This window comes from Perna viridis, chromosome 1 (assembly GCF_037379345.1).
Source record: "Perna viridis isolate PV_CMFRI_1.1 ecotype Kerala chromosome 1, ASM3737934v1, whole genome shotgun sequence".
Taxonomy (NCBI): domain Eukaryota; kingdom Metazoa; phylum Mollusca; class Bivalvia; order Mytilida; family Mytilidae; genus Perna; species Perna viridis.
The window spans coordinates 13665352-13687638 of NC_142445.1; the positions used below are offsets into that span (position 1 = coordinate 13665352).

Consider the following 22287-nt stretch of genomic DNA (forward strand, 5'->3'; position numbering starts at 1 on the left):
TAAACCTGGGACCAGACTAAACCTATTTTTCCAGGAAAGTGCATTGACATGAAGATATGAATCTTTGTTTAGTGACGCACCATTTAACTTCCGGGGGTCGTTTTTTTTGGTTGTTTTACAACTTTTCTATCTTGACTTTGGAGAAAAGATAATTTGGTAAGGTAAGGGATAGTTAAAAATTAAGTAGTGTGAATAAAAAAGAAAAAAAATTTCGCTAACATGCTAGATAGTAAATATTTTTGCTCGTTGCGCGCGCCCAATAAAACAATCTAAGACAAATAAAAACCCAATCTCCCTGAAAGTTTAATGTTCAAGTCCTCTTAGCTTTGACTCATTGTGTTTTGATTTGTTCATTATATCAAAATACTTCGTCTTTTTACATATTGTGCATGTTTAGTTTCAGGACTCGTGTTTCAGTAATTGGGGTTAGTCAGAGGATATGGGAAAGTAGGCACAGCAGTAGAGTTGCATACCCATTGATACTTTATAGTGGTTGTGTCATACATTGAAGGGGTTAAAATTGCTGAGTATGCAATTAGTTAAGTTCAGTATTTCAGTAGAGCATGATTAAGTAATATACGATTGTAATTACCAAGTCTAGTTGGATTATAGGTAAGGTACAATGTATATAGATTAAATACAAGAAAGTAAATGGTGTCATTACACACAAGTAAGTGAGTGATAGTTGACGTTTGTTTAAGTTTTCCAAGTAAAAATAATCGAAAACGTCAATCAGTCTATCAGGAAGCATGCCCTGTTTCGACACCGTAACCAGAGCCGTCAGCTATTATATATTTGCGTCCTGGTAGGCCTAACAACATAGCAGTTGGATGTAGAGTAATATTAGACCATTCAAGACAAGTGTATGTGTATCAGCAAATTAACATGGAAGACTGGTCTTGTTCTTTTGTGTTGCAAGACAGATGGCTAATTTGAATTGTGCATTGACAACAGATCACACAGTAGTCGCACCATCCGAGATTCTTATGCATAATCACACAGTGAAGAGACACTTGACGCTCTAGATGGAAACACTTATTTCTTCATTCTTTATACATGTATGTAAAGCAGGTACAACCCGGTTGAGGTAGAAGAAACCCGTAACGAAAGAACAACATTTACGGTAGGCCAGTCATGATTTTTTAGTTCAGCAGATTACCATTTGGTTAAGTCGACAGCCCATATCAAAGGATAATGGAGGAAATCCTTGTCGACTTACACCCAGGCAACTGCTTCATCTGTTTAAAATAGACGATCTGATTATATGTATCTTTCCATACAACTTCGAGGTACATCTAGAGAGAATTGAGCGAGTACTACAATGACTTAAGGAGAGTGGATTGAAATTATCACCAAAGAAGTGCTCCTTTTTTTTGCCATATTGTGTCCAAGAATTGATTAGAAATGAATTAAGCTAAGCTAAGAGAAGTTCAGAGATTGGCCACCTCCAACAACAGTGGATGAAGTACGATCATTTCTTAGATTTTGTAGATACGACAGGAAGTGTGTAAAGGAATTTGCTAGGATTGTTAGGCCACTAACAGTATTAAAGCCAGTACAAAAGAAGTCCAAAAGGAAGAAGAAAACTCTTCTAACATCGAAGTAGATTTTGGGTGATCAAAAAGAGAATGCATTCCAGAACTTGAAATCCCAACTGAAACAACCACCAATCCTTGGATTTCCACAGTACAAAAACAAGGTTTGGTGGCTGCTACAATTGGGATTTCAAGTACCATTAAAGTCGATAATGACATCCTTGGCAGGGTCATCTGCTTATATTACATGTTGACCACTGAAAGTGACCTTAGAACGTGTAATTGACTGAACTCAGACTCATATTTGTGAGGTCAAAGGATTAATTCGTATGAAACATATTTTTCCTCGTTTTCAAACCAAACAAAAGTAAAGTTGATTACTATTTCTACATTTACCAGATGCTAAATTGCAGATTTTTACCATACAGGTTTTATTCCTGCATATAGATTAATGAACATATGTGTGAAAGGCAACAAATGCACCGTCAAATAACCCTTTAGACAATAATAAATACTTACAGAGACCACCAATAAGTGCGTAACAGGGGGTTGGTTAGGTGCTAACAAGTGTAATGCCCTCTTTAAACATTTTCTTTTTGTTGTTCATATCTTCAAAGATATTACAGACACAATGAATCTGAAAACTGTAGGTTATATAGACAAGATGACGTTATAAATAAACTTAAACATGTAAATTTTATGGAAATTTAATATCCTTAATTATAATTTTACTTTGTTTGGAAAATTCATATTACGAGAATTGGGCGTAGTAAAGACATTGGAAGAGTAATCAAGGGAACCAATGTTATAGCGGTAATCAAAAGAATGTAATCCAGGGACAAAGATCCGACATGGAAAACAGACATACATAACAAACAACATAAAGTAACTAAAATCATACATACAAAGTAACAAAAGCAAATAAGCAACTTGGACTCCACTAAAAACTGGGAGCATGGACCAGGTGCACCGGTAGAGTAAGCGTCCTCTGCTTTTCCAGAAACACCCGCCGAGTTGCTCATAAAAAGTCAAGTCCGGGGTTGACAAACGAGGAAAGGAAAACTATGACCCGTTGAATAAATCAGTTTTCATGGGGCAGATGGGTACACGATCTTTGAACGGTCAAGTAGTTCTGATGATGTTTAGAATGGTCTTGTGACACTACGAGTTCTGCTTCTCAATAGTAATAAAGGGAACCAAGATTCTAGCGGAAATCAAAAGAATGTAATCCAGAGACAAAGACCAGACCGGAAAACCAACACACTCAACAAAGAACATTAACAAAACCAAAATAATACGTACAGCATGAGCAACTCCGACTCCACAAAAAACTGGGAGAATGAACAAGGTTCACTTTTAGGTCAAACATTCTGTGTTTTTCTTGAAACATCCGCTGAGGTTCTCATAAAAAGTCAAGTCCCGGGTACACGAAAGAGGAAAGGAAAAATATGACACGTTGAACAAATCAGTTTTCATGGCGCAGCAGAATACATCGTAACGATCCATGAGTTCATAAAGACAACTATAAAACTTGTGCAGATGACTTCAATCTTGTAACGACATAACCCTGTTCCAGAAGCCTCTTTGTTAGGTGTTGAATCATATATTCAATTATAAATTGTTCATTGAGCTCTAAAACATCTGGATTTTCGTGGCGTACATGTTCTGTATATTATCATACCATTTCAATATTTGAAATACATTTTGTCAAGTTTAATTTATTATGATTTCAGTTTTTAAGAGCGAGGGGATATATTTCCTATTATTTCGTATTACCAACATATACCAACATGATCTAGATCTAATCATGTATTTGATATATAAACAAAAGCCGATATTTAAAAAAAAACAATGGAAATACAAAAGCTAGAAATTTTTAATATAGCAATATTAAAAATTGCAAAACAGGCAACATTCTTATGACCGACACTTACTTCTCCAGTTCCCTTACAAACAAAACCTTCCATACAAGAAGTCACGATGACTTCAGTTGCAAATCAACAAATTTAATATATGGATTAGAATGCAAATTATGTGGTTTGGTATATGTCGGAGAAACGCAAGAACGATTAAACAAAAGTGTTCGAGAATTAACACAACCTAATTTCTGACAGTTTTTCAACTTTTTAAGCAACAAGATCATTCAATCCCCTCTATGAAAGTTCGTATTTTAGAAAAAAAATACCATCCTACGAACAGTCCCGTTTTAAGTGAGAATTATCGTAGGGGAGGAGAGGAGCACTGGATACGCAGACTAATCACTGCAATACCTTACGGATGCAATGACGACATCAAAAATATAGGAAACCTTTCAAGCCAATATAGCAATAGCATAAATGTGATGAATTTATTTGACAAAAATCCAAGACGGGAAAGGAGTCATGGCCATCGCCACTATACGTCACCTAAGTTACATGATGTCTCCATTGATGGTCGTCTTCCTTTCATACAAAAACCTCTTGGACTTTATCACATTAGAACCAAACTTTATTCTATACCTCTCACTCTACTACACTTCCTTTACAAGACAAGTCTTGACACTCCTGTTTTTGACCCCACCTCATCATTACACAGACTTGTTGCCATCATTTTGGATATTGGTTTCCACAGACTCTTTAAACTAGTTTGTGTGAAAAGTCAAGATGAACAAAAACGATAATTTCTTCCACTACCGTTTGTCAACAAAGGTATAGATGCACTTAATTTGGCTAGCAATTATTTCATATTCCTACACTTCACCCATTGCATCCAAAATTTTCAATTATAAAAGGCTATTGCAGAACCTCGAGATTGAGGACTTCAAGGCTAAACCACTTGACTGTTCTTGTAAAAACTCTCCATTCAAATATGGTCTTCTGGCCAAGTTGTTACGGGAGATTTAACCATCATCGAAAACGAATCTCTGCGTAATATCCTTTCTAAAGGTCCCAAGTACCGTGAACCACGCTCCATAAATTGAAATTATAACTTTTAAGTTCTTATGCATGCCATCGAGGGCTATGCAAGAAAATTGATAAAACGAGAACAAGAAGACATTGAAGGCCTTGGGGTGTTTAATTTTGAAACAAATGAAAACAAGTAGGTCAATGAGTGCCAAGGCTACATCAGTTTTCAAAGACCCCGATGTAGCAAAAGCATTGTCTACTACACATGACAAATATGTTGTCACACCAGCAGACAAATCCCAAAACAACATTGTTTTTGTCTGCAAAACGTTTTACATCCAATGTTTATTATCAGAGGTAGACGTAGAAAATAATAGCAGTGATAAGACCTATACTGCTACCACACTCTCCAAAAAAGAGATTGTGGAAAACCATAAATCTGTGCTATTCTCTTTTGGTCTCTCTACCGGGGACGATGATTGTGATTTACTGTCTATGTACTGGATTCCCAACTTTCCATAGCTGGATCTGCAAAATGTACCACCAAACTTCTTTAAAAACTTTTAACTTCTATACTCACAACTGTCAAAGAGGGTCTGCATTCTTACCACAACACTTATTACTCCCACAATAGTATTAATTCAGTGTGGATCCAGAAAAGTTCGAAAGATCTTTTGGAGACAATCAGTTCAAGACTATTATCTAAATATAATAGCATTAAAACCTATGATTTTTCAACATTGTATACTTCTATTTCCCATACTCAGTTAAAATATTATACATCGTTGTCTTTCCTCCAAATATACAGAGAAAGATGTTTACAAAATGCTGGAATTTTTAATCGACAACATGTTTGTTCAATATGGTGGACGTGTTTTTCAACAAACGGTTGGCATTCCAATGGGAACAAATTGTGCTCCTTTACTTGCTGGCCTATTCTTTCACTCTTATGAGGCTGACCTTACAGTTGATCTGATCCGGAAGAAAGAATATCATTTAGCTAGATCCTTTAATCTCAGTTTCCGCTATCTAGATGACGTATTATCTTTAATTAATCCTAATTCGGGGATTTGATACATCGCATCTACATCAATGAACTTGAAATATAGAATACTACAGACACTGTGAAGTCAGCCTCATATCTTGACCTACACTTAGAAATCGATGGTAAAGGAAAACTATCTACCAAAACCTACGACAAACGTGATGACTTTTCATTCAGAATTGTCATCTTTCCTTTCATCTGTGGCAATATTCCTTCAACACCTGCGTGTGAAGTGTTCATATCACAACTCATACGTTACGCCAGAGCTTGCCGAAACTACGCGCTAGAATTCTAACAAATAGGCTTCTGGAACAGGGTTATGTTGCTACAAGATTGAAGTCATCACTACAGAAGTCTTATGGTCGTCATCATGTACTCGTGGATCGTTACGGCGTATCCATCTGCTCCATGAAAACTGATTTGTTCAACGGGTCATAGTTTTCCTTTCCTCTTTTGTCTACTCTGGACTTGACTTTTTTTTTGAGCAACTCGGCGGGTGTTTTTAGAAAAGCAGAGGACGCTTACCTTACCGGTACACCTGGTCAATGTTCCCAGTTTTTAGTTGAGTCCGAGTTGCTCATTTGCTTTTCGTTACTTTGTTTGTATGATTTTAGCTACTTTATGTTTTTTGTTGTGTATGTCTGTTTTCCATGTCTGGTCTTTGTCCCTGGACTACAGTCTTTTGATTTCCCTTGATTACATTTTGAACAAATATTTAAAGATCGTGTTGTCTCTAAAAATAACTTTCAATTCCTTTGTTTCGTGTTTCAAAGGTTCCATGTGTCAGTTTCGTTTTCAATTATTTCCATTTTTCTAAGAAACTTAGCGGTATTTCAATGATTTCATGAAAATAAAGTATGACAAGTAACATGTTATGAGGCATTAGTCTCATTTGATCATCGTCATGCTCTTGACATGTTGTTGCACGAAAATGTTCAAAAAAATGTAGTGTCTGTTCATATAGAAAGATTTTCGTGTAACTGTGTAATTCTATTATTTAAGATTTATTTTTATAAGAATGTTTATGATACTACATTTTTACAATAATATAAGAAACGTAGAAATCGATAACAAAATGATGTATATAATATATATAATGATTAAAATCAGATCGAAAAAACATCGACAAATCGTCGATAATTTGAAACATCCACATCATGAAATCTCATAAAAGAAAAAGTACCCCCCCAAGGGAGGTCGCTTCAACTGCAGAACCACAACAGAAGGCCCGTAAACGGCAAACGACAGCTTTATCAAATTCGAAGTCACAGAATACTCAGCAACGCTCCAAAGCAGACAAAACAGTTGCCCCACAGAGGTCACTTCCCATTATTGGACAAACTACGAACAAGGATGTAAATGCTGACAGCTCTACACTACCGGCACCATGCAGGACAGGATCTTTGGCGACTGCACATGATGTTGGTCACAGCCCGCCACCGACGAACCGCCAGTACCCCACGTCCAGCTCTAGTTTTCCCATCAAAACAATGGTACGTTTACCCTTAATTTCGACACATACAAGACTACCGAATCAAATTACACGGTGGTCATACTCAAAATATTAACACGAGTTTCAATTCAAATCATACGCAATTCCGATTACAGGTCAGATCTCATCTCATATCCCATTGAAAATAAACGAAAAGGCTTAGAGCGGAGCCAATTTGATTCAAGTCTTGTCCTTAAGTCCAACAAAGAGCTCAGAAGCGGGGACAATTTCGATGGTGATATTTCAATCCGGGGCGGTATGTTGTCCGTGACTAAAAAGACATCTCAGCCCATTAAAAATATCCATGTCTGGTCTTCAGCATTCATGATATATGCAAGTATTATACTAAAAAAATGGCCTAATAAAAGATCAGAGTTCTTTAAATACATGGACACAGTGAGACTAGCAGCAGCTAGGGGTGCTAATTTAGGGTGGGTCCAATATGAACGCAATCTGTCTTCTTTATGGGGTGTGGTCGATATGGAGTTGTGGATGCTGTGTGTATGTACATCAAATGTTACATCTACTCAAAACTTTGGGCACCAATTCAAACTCAAACTCATTTATTCACACACTTCATTCACGCATCGATGGCCAGTTGAACGATCGCCAATCGCGAAACAGGAACATTCGAATTATTCCTGTCGGTCCTAGACCAGAAAGTCATGTCAATAGAATAAGTTTGAACTAATAAACAATATATCGCAAGTTCAACAGGAACTGACAACAAAATGACAAGGCGTCATAATGTTAGAACTCAAAAACAAAAGCAATTGCACTACTTGAGATATATAAAATGTATGTTATCTTTGCATTAAAATATATAATCATAGCAACAGTATATTGATATGTCTGTAATAAATAAAATGTTCGTGGACATACACGGGGGAGAATATGGCAGGGTGTGTATAGACACAAGGTATAGGGTCATGATTTTCAGAATTGTACGTCGGATCAAATCAATTTTTTTACTTTCTTGCGTTACCGCAAGAAGTCGAGGTAGACCATGTCATGCCAACCATGAGTGCTCGGTTCTTTTCTGTTACCAGTTTGGACTTCCCTAAATATTTATATATAAATAGCTACTACCCTATAAAAAATTGCTATCAATTTGCTAACATTAAATTTGCTGCACTCCTTTGATTACTGCACCAGAGGGTGATGGGATGCGACCTGGCGTAGGTGAATCTCGTGACCTTTATTTCTCTCTTACCGTTTTGCCTATCAATAGGAAACATAGCATCCTTTGATACCAAAGGTGCTTAGACTTGCCGTACGTTGCATCAGTATTTCTGAATATTTTGACAGGTTCCCTCAAATCAACATTATACTGCGACCATTTCATCCATCATTCAGCCTCTATTAGTTGCCCATATTGAACGAGGTCTTAATTTAATCAAGTAAAAAACATCAAAACTATGAGTCTTGTTATTTATTATTTTTTAACTTTGTAAATAAACAGAAAAGAGAGAAGAAGGTGGACGGAAATGTAATTTATTTGAAAAATAAATGACTAATTCCAAACAAGAAGTTAAAACAAAAGTTCAACTTTGGTTCCCTTGATTACTCTTTCAAGTACGAGAAATATAAGTTTGAATGTCATTGTTGTAACAAGTATGGAATTTTATTACATATTTACAAGTACAAGGAAGTATGTGTAGAAAAAAATGGCTGCAGAAGTGTATTGATAATAAAATTTTCAAATGTTTAAATTTACACTGTTTTCCGTTTGCTCATCCCGTCTCACATGCAAAAACATTATCATTCTAACGGTCAGCATAATATTTAAGAAATAAATCACGGAAACTCCATTTTATCATTGTTTACCACAGGCTGGCCATTATGTCGCATTGTTTTACTCCGAACGAAAGTGATATTTCGATTCCAATAGGACTATACTCGGCGTCTCATAAATAACATACTGTTAAAATTTGAATAAAAATATTTTCTACGACTTTATTGACACCTACCGTCGTTTAAATTGTCTTAAATGACTTGCTCATTCGTTTAGCCAAACGGCTTCTCCCTAAACAAGTCGCTTATTAGCTTAATCATGCGTAACAAATCCTTACGGGAAAATCCCATACTAATACCTGCCATGTTGGTTTCTACGGGACGATTTGTTTACAACGGAAGTTCGTAAGTTCCCGTAGATATCCGGTGACAATCGTATTATTTCCCGCCATTTTGTATGTAAACAAAAGCTGATATGCTGGACACTTTTACACAATGCTGTTCAGCATAGGAGGTTTTAGACCAGAATATTTATTTTCATCTAAGTAAGGGCCATAATTTTCATTTTCAAAAACTGCACCCCCCCCAACTCAGAATAAAATAGTTTTCTCCTTACTGTACTAGAAGTTGTACTTTATAGATTTAGTGACATGATACATATATGATAATGAAATATCATTATCAGACTATACAATGTGTTGACTTTTGTAACTTGTTTGAAAAGGTTTTATACAGGTCTGTCTTTTAAAATATGACAAGTTCTGCAATGTATGTACTTGTATTATCAATATTTAACACAGTCTTATTTACAAAGGGGGAATTTGCATATTGATTTGATATTAATGCCTGCGATTCTTAAGACCAAGTTGTCTGATAAGGCTCTCTGTTTTGATTCATTGTTTTGATTTGTGCTTGATTTGGAAACGCTGTATTGCCAGTCACTCTGTTACCGGAATATCATCAATATTGTATTAATTTGGAGATTCTCTACCTCAAAATTTCTCCTCCTATTAACCATTTTCTCACACTATGATATTCTTCTCAGTTTGGATAATCAAAACTGGAGTTCGTCTGCTTGATCAACTTCTCGGCATTGTACGTTGTTTGCGTAGACTAAATCCGAAATTTCCGAACTAACGCCGAAATGTATTCTGGGTTCTTCGGTTTTTGGACAAATCATTTAAACGTAAACAACATCTCCTAGCAACCCGATCACTGTAAACATGGCCGACTTTTTACAATGTAAATATTGGCACTGAAAATTAAAATCGGACAGGAATTAACGATTCAATGTTTAGGGAGAAGCCGTTTGGCTAAACGAATGAGCAAGTCATTTAAGACAATTTAAACGACGGTAGGTGTCAATAAAGTCGTAGAAAATATTTTTATTACAAATTTTAACTGTATGTTATTTATGTAACGCCGAGTATAGTTTCTTCATATTGTTTAATAGACACATCCTATGAGTTGCACGAAATGTTGATCATATGTAATAGAAATACCAATTTGAACGAATTAATTGATCAATATATCTTTATTTTTAATTAACCACAAAAAACACTGTGAGCTATTTAAATCATATCACATTCCCAATCTAATAGCCAATCAATAGATACAAAAGAGGACAATTAACCGGCATACCAAGTTCTAATATATGTGAAGAAGAATTATCAGGTCATAAACACAAAACATATTTTTTTATAATATTTGAACCGCAAACGTTTAGACACAACGTTTGGCTTGTTTTTAACGATACCATGTCTTTAAGATTTCAAGTGGTAATTAAACAAAAACTTTTGAACATAGTGTTCCACGCATGCACTTCTAAAAAATGACAATAGGTAATCAATCGAAGTAAAAAAATGGCGTATTATTCCTTTTAAAAAGTTTCATGAATATGATTTGTATCATTCTTTCTAAAGGAAAACTATGTAGATAATCGTTTTTTCTGTATGATTCAAATTTAGAAACCATGGACATATTCTTAAAGTTTGAACTAGTTGAAAAGCCAGAATGGAGAAAAAGAAATTCTGAATTTGAAAAAGTCCCTGGTATTAGTGAAATGCTTAAGGACATTACAATCTTCTATCAAAAATGGAAGAGTAAGGAAAAAGAATATGAATATAGAAAATTTGAACTATCACAACTAAAGCGGAAAATGGCACTGGAATATTTCCTTAAACTACAGGAAGGTGAAAATTTTGGTGTAAAGGATGCAAAGACATTTGAAAAAATTTTCGATGACGTTAAAGAGAGTGAAAAATTAGGTAAGACAGTCGGAAAACGGCGAAGGGATGAGTATGAGCATTTAAATACCAATAAGCACAAGAGGAATTCTGAAAATTCACAAAATATAAACAATGAATATGGATCTGCGGACATTCTACCAACCTCTTTAGAGTTAGAGGAATACTTACATGATAACTCTAACAAGAAAGAAATTGAAAAAGATATGAAGGAATCAAGGAATTTATTAAGAGGCTATTGGCATTTAAGGAACGAAGTGAACAACTTATCACCAACACATAGACAAGCGTATAAGGGTGAAATCGAAATAGAAACTTGTATACAAAGCTGTCATAAAATTTTAATGGAGGGCCTTATGGATGACTGTAAAACACAGCCTGGCAAATTCAGTACACTCCAGCGATCAGCATATTTTGATAATGTTTTTTTTCTGTACCCATCGTTTGCATCGGAAGAAATAGCCTTTGATGCTGTAGATACTTTAATAATACAATATAATTCGATGGTAGACAAAATTTCAAAACTAAAGGAAAAACAAGAAAAAGTTGAGATGACCTTGAAATGTGCATCATTACTGCTGTTTGGATTTTTGACACTCCATCTATTTGCTGATGGTAATGGCCGTCTAGCGCGACTTCTATGTAGTCATTGTTTATCCAACTTTTGTCCTTTTCAAACCGCTATTTTCAATGTTTTTTCGCCCTCATCACGTGATGATTACGTAAGAGCTTTAGTAAATGGAAGACAAAATCTTCCACTACAACAGGAAGCACATACCTCCTCGGCTAGTGCAAAGGAAGAAGTAATCAAAATTCTAAAGCAAGGCCCTTCAGAGGTTTGTTCTCTCTTAATTGAGTGCAATTGGTTTTCGTGGAGATATTTTTTGAGAAGTTTGGGAGAGAATATAGAATTTTTCGATTTTGAAAATGTTAATCGTCATAACCAACAGGAGATTTGTGTCGATAAACTGCAAACCTCGTCGTTGAAATAACTTTATAAGTTGGACATGTAAAGAAACTACTTACACTTGTTTCTTTTAAAATAGACAGTTTCCTTTTCCCTGGGACTTTGTCAAGCAGTTAATTACAATAAAAACGTCATAGGTGAATCAGGAATGAATGTTGTTTGCTCATATGTACATTTATCGACAGTTCAGTTTTGGACGACCTCTGCTGTCTTATGAACTTTTGACCTCATTAAGTTCTTACATGATAGCACAAATACTGGGGGTCACTTTTGATATATATCCACTCGGTTTTATCAATCGTTAACTAATGCAACCTAAGTTCAGAATAATAGTTGACAATCAAGCAATAAAGTGTCATCTTAGACAATTACGGAAAACTTGTAATATAAAGTATTATTTAGAAAAACTATTCTACATGTGACTATTTACATATAAATAGTTTCGACTGATGTTGATTTGAATAGGACAAGATTTCAGAACAGGAAAGTTCTATAACTCCTTACAATTCTAGCATTGTCTTTACTGAAAAAAGTAGAGATTACAATTAATTATCGACTAAAAATGCCAAAGCGTCAAATACATTTAATTCCAAAGACCTGAACGTGAACATATGAAATAAAGAATATTTAATCGCCAACACATACAAGAGCAGGATTCTCAGCTTTACTCTTAAACCAAAGAATATAAAAATACAACGGTTATTTAAAAAAAAAACACGAAAATTAATAATATTGCATTGAGATACTTAAGTATTTTTTGCCCTTAATTACCTACTAGGGATAAAAACAAAGTAAAAATGGGACGCTCATTCAATCGCTGATTTTACGATGTCGCCAATACTTTTGGAAATCCTTAACTTCTGAAAAAAAGATACAATGACACGCAACAGAGAAGGCGTAAATTGTAACACTTTAAAACTCTTAGAGTTTTTTAATAGTGGTGATAAATTCAAATAGGACAAAAGGAGGAAAACGGCAATGTACAATTCAACATGAGTCGATCAGGTAAACACAGAGAACACTATCAATAATATTTTTGCAACTATACCTTAAAAAGCAATGCTACAAAATTAATGTTTATTGTAAGTATATTTAATAACATATCAAAATCTCTAAAAATATATTCAAAGTAATTGTCCCTAGATAACATTCTTTGATTTCCTCTAGAATCTCGGTTTCGTTGTTTACTCTAATCTTCTGCTACATTTTTATATAGTGAGACAAAAATGCAATACTCTTAATTGGTTTTGCTTGCCATGTTGTCGACATTCGACAAATTTAAACAAACATAGAGACCTGGCGAATAAAGATTTACAGAACATTTGAAGGTAAATAATGACATGCCAAATTTTTTTGCGCCTGTTCCGAGTCAGGAATTTCTGGCCTCTCATTATTTTCATTCTCGTTATATTCATTAAGTTCAGTTCACGGAAAAGAGAAAAAAAGCATTCACCATGTTCATCGAATGTTGTATTGTTCCGCAAGAAAGATGGTTACTTTGAATTGTTCATTGACAACAGGACACTCAATTGTTGCATCATCCGAGATTCTTATGCACAATCACGCAGTGAACAGATACTTGAGGCTCTAGTCGGAAACACTTATTTCTCCTTTTTTGATATGAAAACGGGTACTACCCGGTTGAGGTAAAAGAAACTTGTAATGAAAGGACAGCGTTTACAGTAGGCCTGTTATGATTTTTTTTAGTTTAGCAGATTACCATTTTGACAAGTCGACTGCCCAGCGACCTACAAAAAGGAGGAAATCCTTTGCTACGTACACCTAGACGTCTGATTCATCTACTTAGAATAAACGATCTGATTATCTTGGCATACAGCTTCGAGGTACATCTAGAGAGAATTGAGCAAGTACAACAATGATTTAGGGGGAGTGGATTGAAGTTATCACCAAAGAAGTGCTCCTTTTTTCACGAAAAAGGTGAACTATATTGGCCATATTGTGTCCAAGAATTGATTAGAAACGTATCAAGCTAAGCAAAGCTAAGAGAAATTCAGATATTAGCCACCTCCAACAACACCGGATGAAGTACGATCATTTCTTAGATTTGGTAAATACTACTATGCGTATAATTGGCAGCACAAAAGAGGTCCAAAAGGAAGAAGACAACTTCTTTAATATCGAAGTGGTTTTTGGATAATCGTAACATGAGAATGCATTCCAGAACTTGAAATCCCAATTGAAGCAACCACCAATCCTTGGATTTCCACAGTACAAAAAGCCAAGGATTGGTGGCTGCTGCAATTGGGATTCCAAGTACTCTAAAAGTAGATAATGACATCCTTGGCAGAGTTATCTGCTTATATTACATGTTGACCACCGTAAGTTACCCAAGTACGTGTAACTGACTGAGCTCTGACTCGCTCACTTGTTAGGTCAAATGATTAATTCGTATGAAACATACTTTTCCTCGTTTTTAAACCAAACAAAAGAAAAGTTGATTACTATTTCTATATTTACCAGATGCTATTGCAGACTTTTACCATACAGGTTTTATTCCTGCATATAGATAAATGAACGTATGTTTGAAACGCAACAAATGCGCCGTCATAAAACCCTTGAGACAATGGTAAATACTTACTGAGATCACCAAATGGTCTTCAGTAAGTGTGTGGCAAGGGGTTTGTAAGGTGCTGGCAAGAGTAATGCACTCTTTAAACATTTTCATTTTGTTGCTCATATCTTAAAAGACATTATGGACAGAATAAATCTGAAAACTGTAGGTTTTTAAATCAAGATGACGCTATGAATAAACCAAAACATGGAAACTTTAAGGGAATTTTATATCTTGAATTATCACTTTTTTTGGAAAATTATGAAATATTACGAAAATTGGGCGTCGAAAAGACATTGGACATTCGCCAATTAACTTTGGGCCGTGTGAACTTTCATTTGTATAAGGTCACATACTACAAATCAATTCTCACAAAAACTTCAGTCCGTGATATATAGTAGACGGTAAGAGATAAGTGAATAGATGCAGCATATGAAATATTTCTTTCCAAACAAAATGGGACACCTAGATACAAATATATAGTTCTTGGTAGAGATTCCTCATACTTTGTAAGAAATAATCCCAAATCATCCTCAAAATATACAGAGAAAGATGTTTACAAAATGCTGGAATTTTTAATCGACAACATGTTTGTTCAATATGGTGGACGTGTTTTTCAACAAACGGTTGGCATTCCAATGGGAACAAATTGTGCTCCTTTACTTGCTGGCCTATTCTTTCACTCTTATGAGGCTGACCTTATAGTTGATCTGATCCGGAAGAAAGAATATCATTTAGCTAGATCCTTTAATCTCAGTTTCCGCTATCTAGATGACGTATTATCTTTAATTAATCCTAATTCGGGGATTTGATACATCGCATCTACATCAATGAACTTGAATATAGAATACTACAGACACTGTGAAGTCAGCCTCATATCTTGACCTACACTTAGAAATCGATGGTAAAGGAAAACTATCGACCAAAACCTACGACAAACGTGATGACTTTTCATTCAGAATTGTCATCTTTCTTTTCATCTGTGGCAACATTCCTTCAGCACCTGCGTATGAAGTGTTCATATCACAACTCATACGTTACGCCAGAGCTTGCCGAAACTACGCGCTAGAATTCTAACAAATAGGCTTCTGGAACAGGGTTATGTTGCTACAAGATTGAAGTCATCACTACAGAAGTCTTATGGTCGTCATCATGTACTCGTGGATCGTTACGGCGTATCCATCTGCTCCATGAAAACTAATTTGTTCAACGGGTCATACTTTTCCTTTCCTCTTTTGTCTACTCTGGACTTGACTTTTTATGAGCAACTCGGCGGGTGTTTTTAGAAAAGCAGAGGACGCTTACCTTACCGGTACACCTGGTCAATGTTCCCAGTTTTTAGTTGAGTCCGAGTTGCTCATTTGCTTTTCGTTACTTTGTATGATTTTGGCTACTTTATGTTTTTTGTTGTGTATGTCTGTTTTCCATGCCTTGTCTTTGTCCCTAGACTACATTCTTTTGATTTCCGCTATAACCTTGGTTCCCTTGATTACTTTTTGAAGAAATATTTAAAGATCGTGTTGTCTCAAAAAATAACTTTCAATGCCTTTGTTTCGTGTTTCAAAGGTTCCATGTGTCAGTTTCGTTTTCAATTATTTCCATTTTTCTAAGAAACTAAGCGGTATTTCATTGATTTCATGAAAATAAAGTATGACAAGTAACATGTTATGAGGCATTAGTCTCATTTGATCATCGTCATGATCTTGACATGTTGTTGCACGAAAATGTTCAAAAAAATGTAGTGTCTGTTCATATAGAAAGACTTTCGTGTAACTGTGTAATTCTTTTTTAACCAATATTATTTAAGATTTATTTTTATAAGAATGTTTATGATACTACATTTTTACAATAATATAAGAAACGTAGAAATCGATAACAAAATGATGTATATAATATATATAATGATTAAAATCAGATCGAAAAAACATCGACAAATCGTCGATAATCTGAAACATCCACATCATGAAATCTCATAAAAGAAAAAGTACCCCCCCCCCAAGGGAGGTCGCTTCAACTGCAGAAGCACAACAGTAGGCCCGTAAACAGCAAACGACAGCTTTATCAAATTCGAAGTCACAGAAGATTCAGCAACGCTCCAAAGCAGACAAAACAGTTGCCCCACAGAGGTCACTTCCCATTATTGGACAAACTACGAACAAGGATGTAAATGCTGACAGCTCTACACTCCCGGCACTATGCAGGACAGGATCTTTGGCGACAGCGGAACCAGCCCCTGCACATGATGTTGGTCACAGCCCGCCACCAACGAACCACCAGTACCCCACGTCCAGCTCTAGTTTTCCCATCAAAACAATGGTACGTTTACCCTTAATTTCGACACATACAAGACTCCCGAATCAAATTACACGGTGGTCATACTCAAAATATTAACACGAGTTTCAATTCAAATCATACGCAATTCCGATTACAGGTCAGATCTCATCTCATATCCCATTGAAAATAAACGAAAAGGCTTAGAGCGGAGCCAATTTGATTCAAGTCTTGTCCTTAAGTCCAACAAAGAGCTCAGAAGCGGGGACAATTTCGATGGTGATATTTCAATCCGGGGCGGTATGTTGTCCGTGACTAAAAAGACATCTCAGCCCATTAAAAATATCCATGTCTGGTCTTCAGCATTCATGATATATGCAAGTATTATGCTAAAAAAATGGCCTAATAAAAGATCAGAGTTCTTTAAATACATGGACACAGTGAGACTAGCAGCAGCTAGGGGTGCTAATTTAGGGTGGGTCCAATATGAACGCAATCTGTCTTCTTTATGGGGTGTGGTCGATATGGAGTTGTGGATGCTGTGTGTATGTACACCAAATGTTACATCTACTCAAAACTTTGGGCACCAATTCAAACTCAAACTCATTTATTCACACACTTCATTCACGCATCGATGGCCAGTTGAACGATCGCCAATCGCGAAACAGGAACATTCGAATTATTCCTGTCGGTCCTAGACCAGAAAGTCATGCTAATAGAATAAGTTTGAACTAATAAACAATATATCGCAAGTTCAACAGGAACTGACAACAAAATGACAAGGCGTCATAATGTTAGAACTCAAAAACAAAAGCAATTGCACTACTTGAGATATATAAAATGTATGTTATCTTTGCATTAAAATATATAATCATAGCAACAGTATATTGATATGTCTGTAATAAATAAAATGTTCGTGGACATACACGGGGGAGAATATGGCAGGGTGTGTATAGACACAAGGTATAGGGTCATGATTTTCAGAATTGTACGTCGGATCAAATCAATTTTTTTACTTTCTTGCGTTACCGCAAGAAGTCGAGGTAGACCATGTCATGCCAACCATGAGTGCTCGGTTCTTTTCTGTTACCAGTTTGGACTTCCCGAAATATTTATATATAAATAGCTACTACCCTATAAAAAATTGCTATCAATTTGCTAACATTAAATTTGCTGCACTCCTTTGATTACTGCACCAGAGGGTGATGAGATGCGACCTGGCGTAAGTGAATCTCGTGACCTTTATTTCTCTCTTACCGTTTAGCCTATCAATAGGAAACATAGCATCCTTTGATACCAAAGGTGCTTAGACTTGCCGTACATTGCATCGGTATTTCTGAATATTTTGACAGGTTCCCTCAAATCAACATTATACTGCGACAATTTCATCCATCATTCAGTCTCTATTAGTTGCCCATATTGAACGAGGTCTTAATTTAATAAAGTAAAAAAACATCAAAACTATGAGTCTTGTTATTTATTATTTTTTAACTTTGTAAATAAACAGAAAAGAGAGAAGAAGGTGGACGGAAATGTAATTTATTTGAAAAATAAATGACTAATTCCAAACAAGAAGTTAAAACAAAAGTTCAACTTTGGTTCCCTTGATTACTCTTTCAAGTACGAGAAATATAAGTTTGAATGTCATTGTTGTAACAAGTATGGAATTTTATTACATATTTACAATTACAAGGAAGTATGTGTAGAAAAAAATGGCTGTAGAAGTGTATTGATAATAAAATTTTCAAATGTTTAAATTTACACTGTTTTCCGTTTGCTCATCCCGTCCCACATGCAAAAACATTATCATTCTAACAGTCAGCATAATATTTAAGAAATAAATCACGGAAACTCCATTTTATCATTGTTTACCACGGGCTGGCCATTATGTCGCATTGTTTTACTCCGAACGAAAGTGATATTTCGATTCCAATAGGACTATACTCGGCGTCACATAAATAACATACTGTTAAAATTTGAATAAAAATATTTTCTACGACTTTATTGACACCTACCGTCGTTTAAATTGTCTTAAATGACTTGCTCATTCGTTTAGCCAAACGGCTTCTCCCTAAACAAGTCGCTTATTAGCTTAATCATGCGTAACAAATCCTTACGGGAAAATCCCATACTAATACCTGCAATGTTGGTTTCTGGTGACAATCGTATTATTTCCCGCCATTTTGTATGTAAACAAAAGCTGATATGCTGGACACTTTTACACAATGCTGTTCAGCATAGGAGGTTTTAGGCCAGAATATTTATTTTCATGTAAGTAAGGGCCATAATTTTCATTTTCAAAAACTGCACCCCCCCCCAACTCAGAATAAAATAGTTTTCCCCTTACTGTACTAGAAGTTGTACTTTATAGATTTAGTGACATGATACATATATGATAATGAAATATCATTATCAGACTATACAATGTGTTGACTGTTGTAACTTGTTTGAAAAGGTTTTATACAGGTCTGTCTTTTAAAATATGACAAGTTCTGCAATGTATGTACTTGTATTATCAATATTTAACACAGTCTTATTTAAAAAGGGGGAATTTGCATATTGATTTGATATTAATGCCTGCGATTCTTAAGACCAAGTTGTCTGATAAGGCTCTCTGTTTTGATTTATTGTTTTGATTTGTGCTTGATTTGGAAACGCTGTATTGCCAGTCACTCTGTTACCGGAATATCATCAATATTGTATTAATTTGGAGATTCTCTACCTCAAAATTTCTCCTCCTACTAACCATTTTCTCACACTATGATATTCTTCTCAGTTTGGATAATCAAAACTGGAGTTCGTCTGCTTGATCAACTTCTCGGCATTGTACGTTGTTTGCGTAGACTAAATCCGAAATTTCCGAACTAACGCCGAAATGTATTCTGGGTTCTTCGGTTTTTGGACAAATCATTTAAACGTAAACAACATCTCCTAGCAACCCAATCACTGTAAACATGGCCGACTTTTTACAATGTAAATATTGGCACTGAAAATTAAAATCGGACAGGAATTTAACGATTCAATGTTTAGGGAGAAGCCGTTTGGCTAAACGAATGAGCAAGTCATTTAAGACAATTTAAACGACGGTAGGTGTCAATAAAGTCGTAGAAAATATTTTTATTACAAATTTTAACTGTATGTTATTTATGTGACGCCGAGTATAGTTTCTTCATATTGTTTAATAGACACAACCTATGAGTTGGACGAAATGTTGATCATATGTAATAGAAATACCCATTTGAACGAATTAATTGATCAATATATCTTTATTTTTAATTAACCACCAATAAACACTGTGAGCTATTTAAATCATATCATATTCCCAATCTAATAGCCAATCAATAGATACAAAAGAGGACAATTAACCGGCATACCAAGTTCTAATATATGTGAATAAGAATTATCAGGTCATAAACACAAAACATATTTTTTTTATAATATTTGAACCGCAAACGTTTAGACACAACGTTTGGCTTGTTTTTAACGATACCATGTCTTTAAGATTTCAAGTGGTAATTAAACAAAAACTTTTGAACATAGTGTTCCACGCATGTACTTCTAAAAAATGACAATAGGTAATCAATCGAAGTAAAAAAATGGCGTGTTATTCCTTTTGAAAAGTTTCATGAATATGATTTGTATCATTCTTTCTAAAGGAAAACTATGTAGATAATCGTTTTTTCTGTATGATTCAAATTTAGAAACCATGGACACATTCTTAAAGTTTGAACTAGTTGAAAAGCCAGAATGGAGAAAAAGAAATTCTGAATTTGAAAAAGTCCCTGGTATTAGTGAAATGCTTAAGGACATTACAATCTTCTATCAAAAATGGAAGAGTAAGGAAAAAGAATATGAAGATAGAAAATTTGAACTATCACAACTAAAGCGGGAAATGGCACTGGAATATTTCCTTAAACTACAGGAAGGTGAAAATTTTGGTGCAAAGGATGCAAAGACATTTGAAAAAATTTTCGATGACGTTAAAGAGAGTGAAAAATTAGGTAAGACAGCCGGAAAACGGCGAAGGGATGAGTATGAGCATTTAAATACCAAGAAGCACAAGAAGAATTCTGAAAATTCACAAAATATAAACAATGAATATGGATCTGCGGACAGTCTACCAACCTCTTTAGAGTTAGAGGAATACTTACATGATAACTCTAACAAGAAAGAAATTGAAAAAGATATGAAGGAATCAAGGAATTTATTAAGAGGCTATTGGCATTTAAGGAACGAATTGAAGAAGTTACCACCAAGAGACAGGCAAAAGCATAAGGGTATAATCGATATAGAAACTTGTATACAAAGCTGTCATAAAATTTTAATGGAGGGCCTTATGGATGACTGTAAAACACAGCCTGGCAAATTCAGTACACTCCCGCGATCAGCATATTTTGATAATGTTATTTTTCTGTACCCATCGTTTGCATCGGAAGAAATAGCCTTTGACGCTATAGATACTTTGATAACACAATATCATTGGATGCTAGGCAAAATTTCAGAATCAAAGGAAGAACAAGAAAAAGTTGAGATGACTTTTAAATGTGCATCATTACTGCTGTTTGGATTTTTGACACTCCATCCATTTGCTGATGGTAATGGCCGTCTGGCGCGACTGCTATGTAGTCATTATTTATCCACCTTTTGTCCTTTTGAAACCGCTATTTTCAATGTTTTTTCGCCCTCATCACGTGATGATTACGTAAGAGCTTTAGTAAATGGAAGACAAAATCTTTCACTACAATAGGAAGCACATACCTCCTTGGCTAGTGCAAAGGAAGAAGTAATCAAAATTCTAAAGCAAGGCCCTTCAGAGGTTTGTTCTCTCTTAATTGAGTGCAATTGGTTTTCGTGGAGATATTTTTTGAGAAGTTTGGGAGAGAATAAAGAATTTTTCGATTTTGAAAATGTTAATCGTCATAACCAACAGGAGATTTGTGTCGATGAACTGCAAACCTCGTCGTTGAAATAACTTTATAAGTTGGACATGTAAAGAAACTACTTACACTTGTTTCTTTTAAAATAGATAGTTTCCTTTTCCCTGGGACTTTGTCAAGCAGTTAATTACAATAAAAACGTCATAGGTGAATCAGGAATGAATGTTGTTTGCTCATATGTACATTTATCGACAGTTCAGTTTTGGACGACCTCTGCTGTCTTATGAACTTTTGACCTCATTAAGTTCTTACATGATAGCACAAATACGGTGCACATAATTCCAAATCATCGAACCATCGATTTAAAAATAAAATAATAAATACTTAAATGAAATAATCTCAAGTATGTAGATGTCAGCACATGAACATTTGAAAAAATACAATAACTATACATTTGATGAATCAGTAAAAAAAGTGTTTATTTGGTTTCATATATGTAAAATTGAAATACAAAAGTCAATTTCAACATTATTATGTGCAAATTAAGGTGTTAGAAGGCTCTTTTCTGGAAAGCCCGTCGATAAAGGTCACAAACAAAAAAGTATGAGAAATATAAGTAAAACGATCTTGTCGGTTGTTCAATTTAAACAGCAATATATACTT

At 35.1% G+C, this 22287-nt stretch overlaps 2 protein-coding genes across 2 annotated transcripts; both read left to right on the forward strand.

Annotated features, from left to right (window-relative positions):
• The first annotated feature begins 9612 nt into the window (after positions 1–9612).
• On the forward strand, positions 9613–12053 carry LOC148627339 (uncharacterized). Its single transcript, XM_088571490.1, has 2 exons — positions 9613–10045; positions 10659–12053. Exon 2 carries the CDS (start codon positions 10664–10666, stop codon positions 11927–11929), a length of 1266 nt encoding a protein of 421 aa, XP_088427616.1. The 5' UTR covers positions 9613–10045; positions 10659–10663; the 3' UTR covers positions 11930–12053.
• Positions 12054–19654: 7601 nt separating this feature from the next.
• Positions 19655–21843, forward strand: LOC148627340 (uncharacterized). The gene is made up of 2 exons (XM_088571503.1): positions 19655–19833; positions 20449–21843. Exon 2 carries the CDS (start codon positions 20454–20456, stop codon positions 21492–21494), a length of 1041 nt encoding a protein of 346 aa, XP_088427629.1. The 5' UTR covers positions 19655–19833; positions 20449–20453; the 3' UTR covers positions 21495–21843.
• The last annotated feature ends 444 nt before the right edge of the window (positions 21844–22287 follow it).

Bases quoted from the DNA above. Each gene is read 5' to 3' on its own strand.
- LOC148627339 (XM_088571490.1), top strand. From the start codon at position 10,664: ATGGACATATTCTTAAAGTTTGAACTAGTTGAAAAGCCAGAATGGAGA.
- LOC148627340 (XM_088571503.1), top strand. From the start codon at position 20,454: ATGGACACATTCTTAAAGTTTGAACTAGTTGAAAAGCCAGAATGGAGA.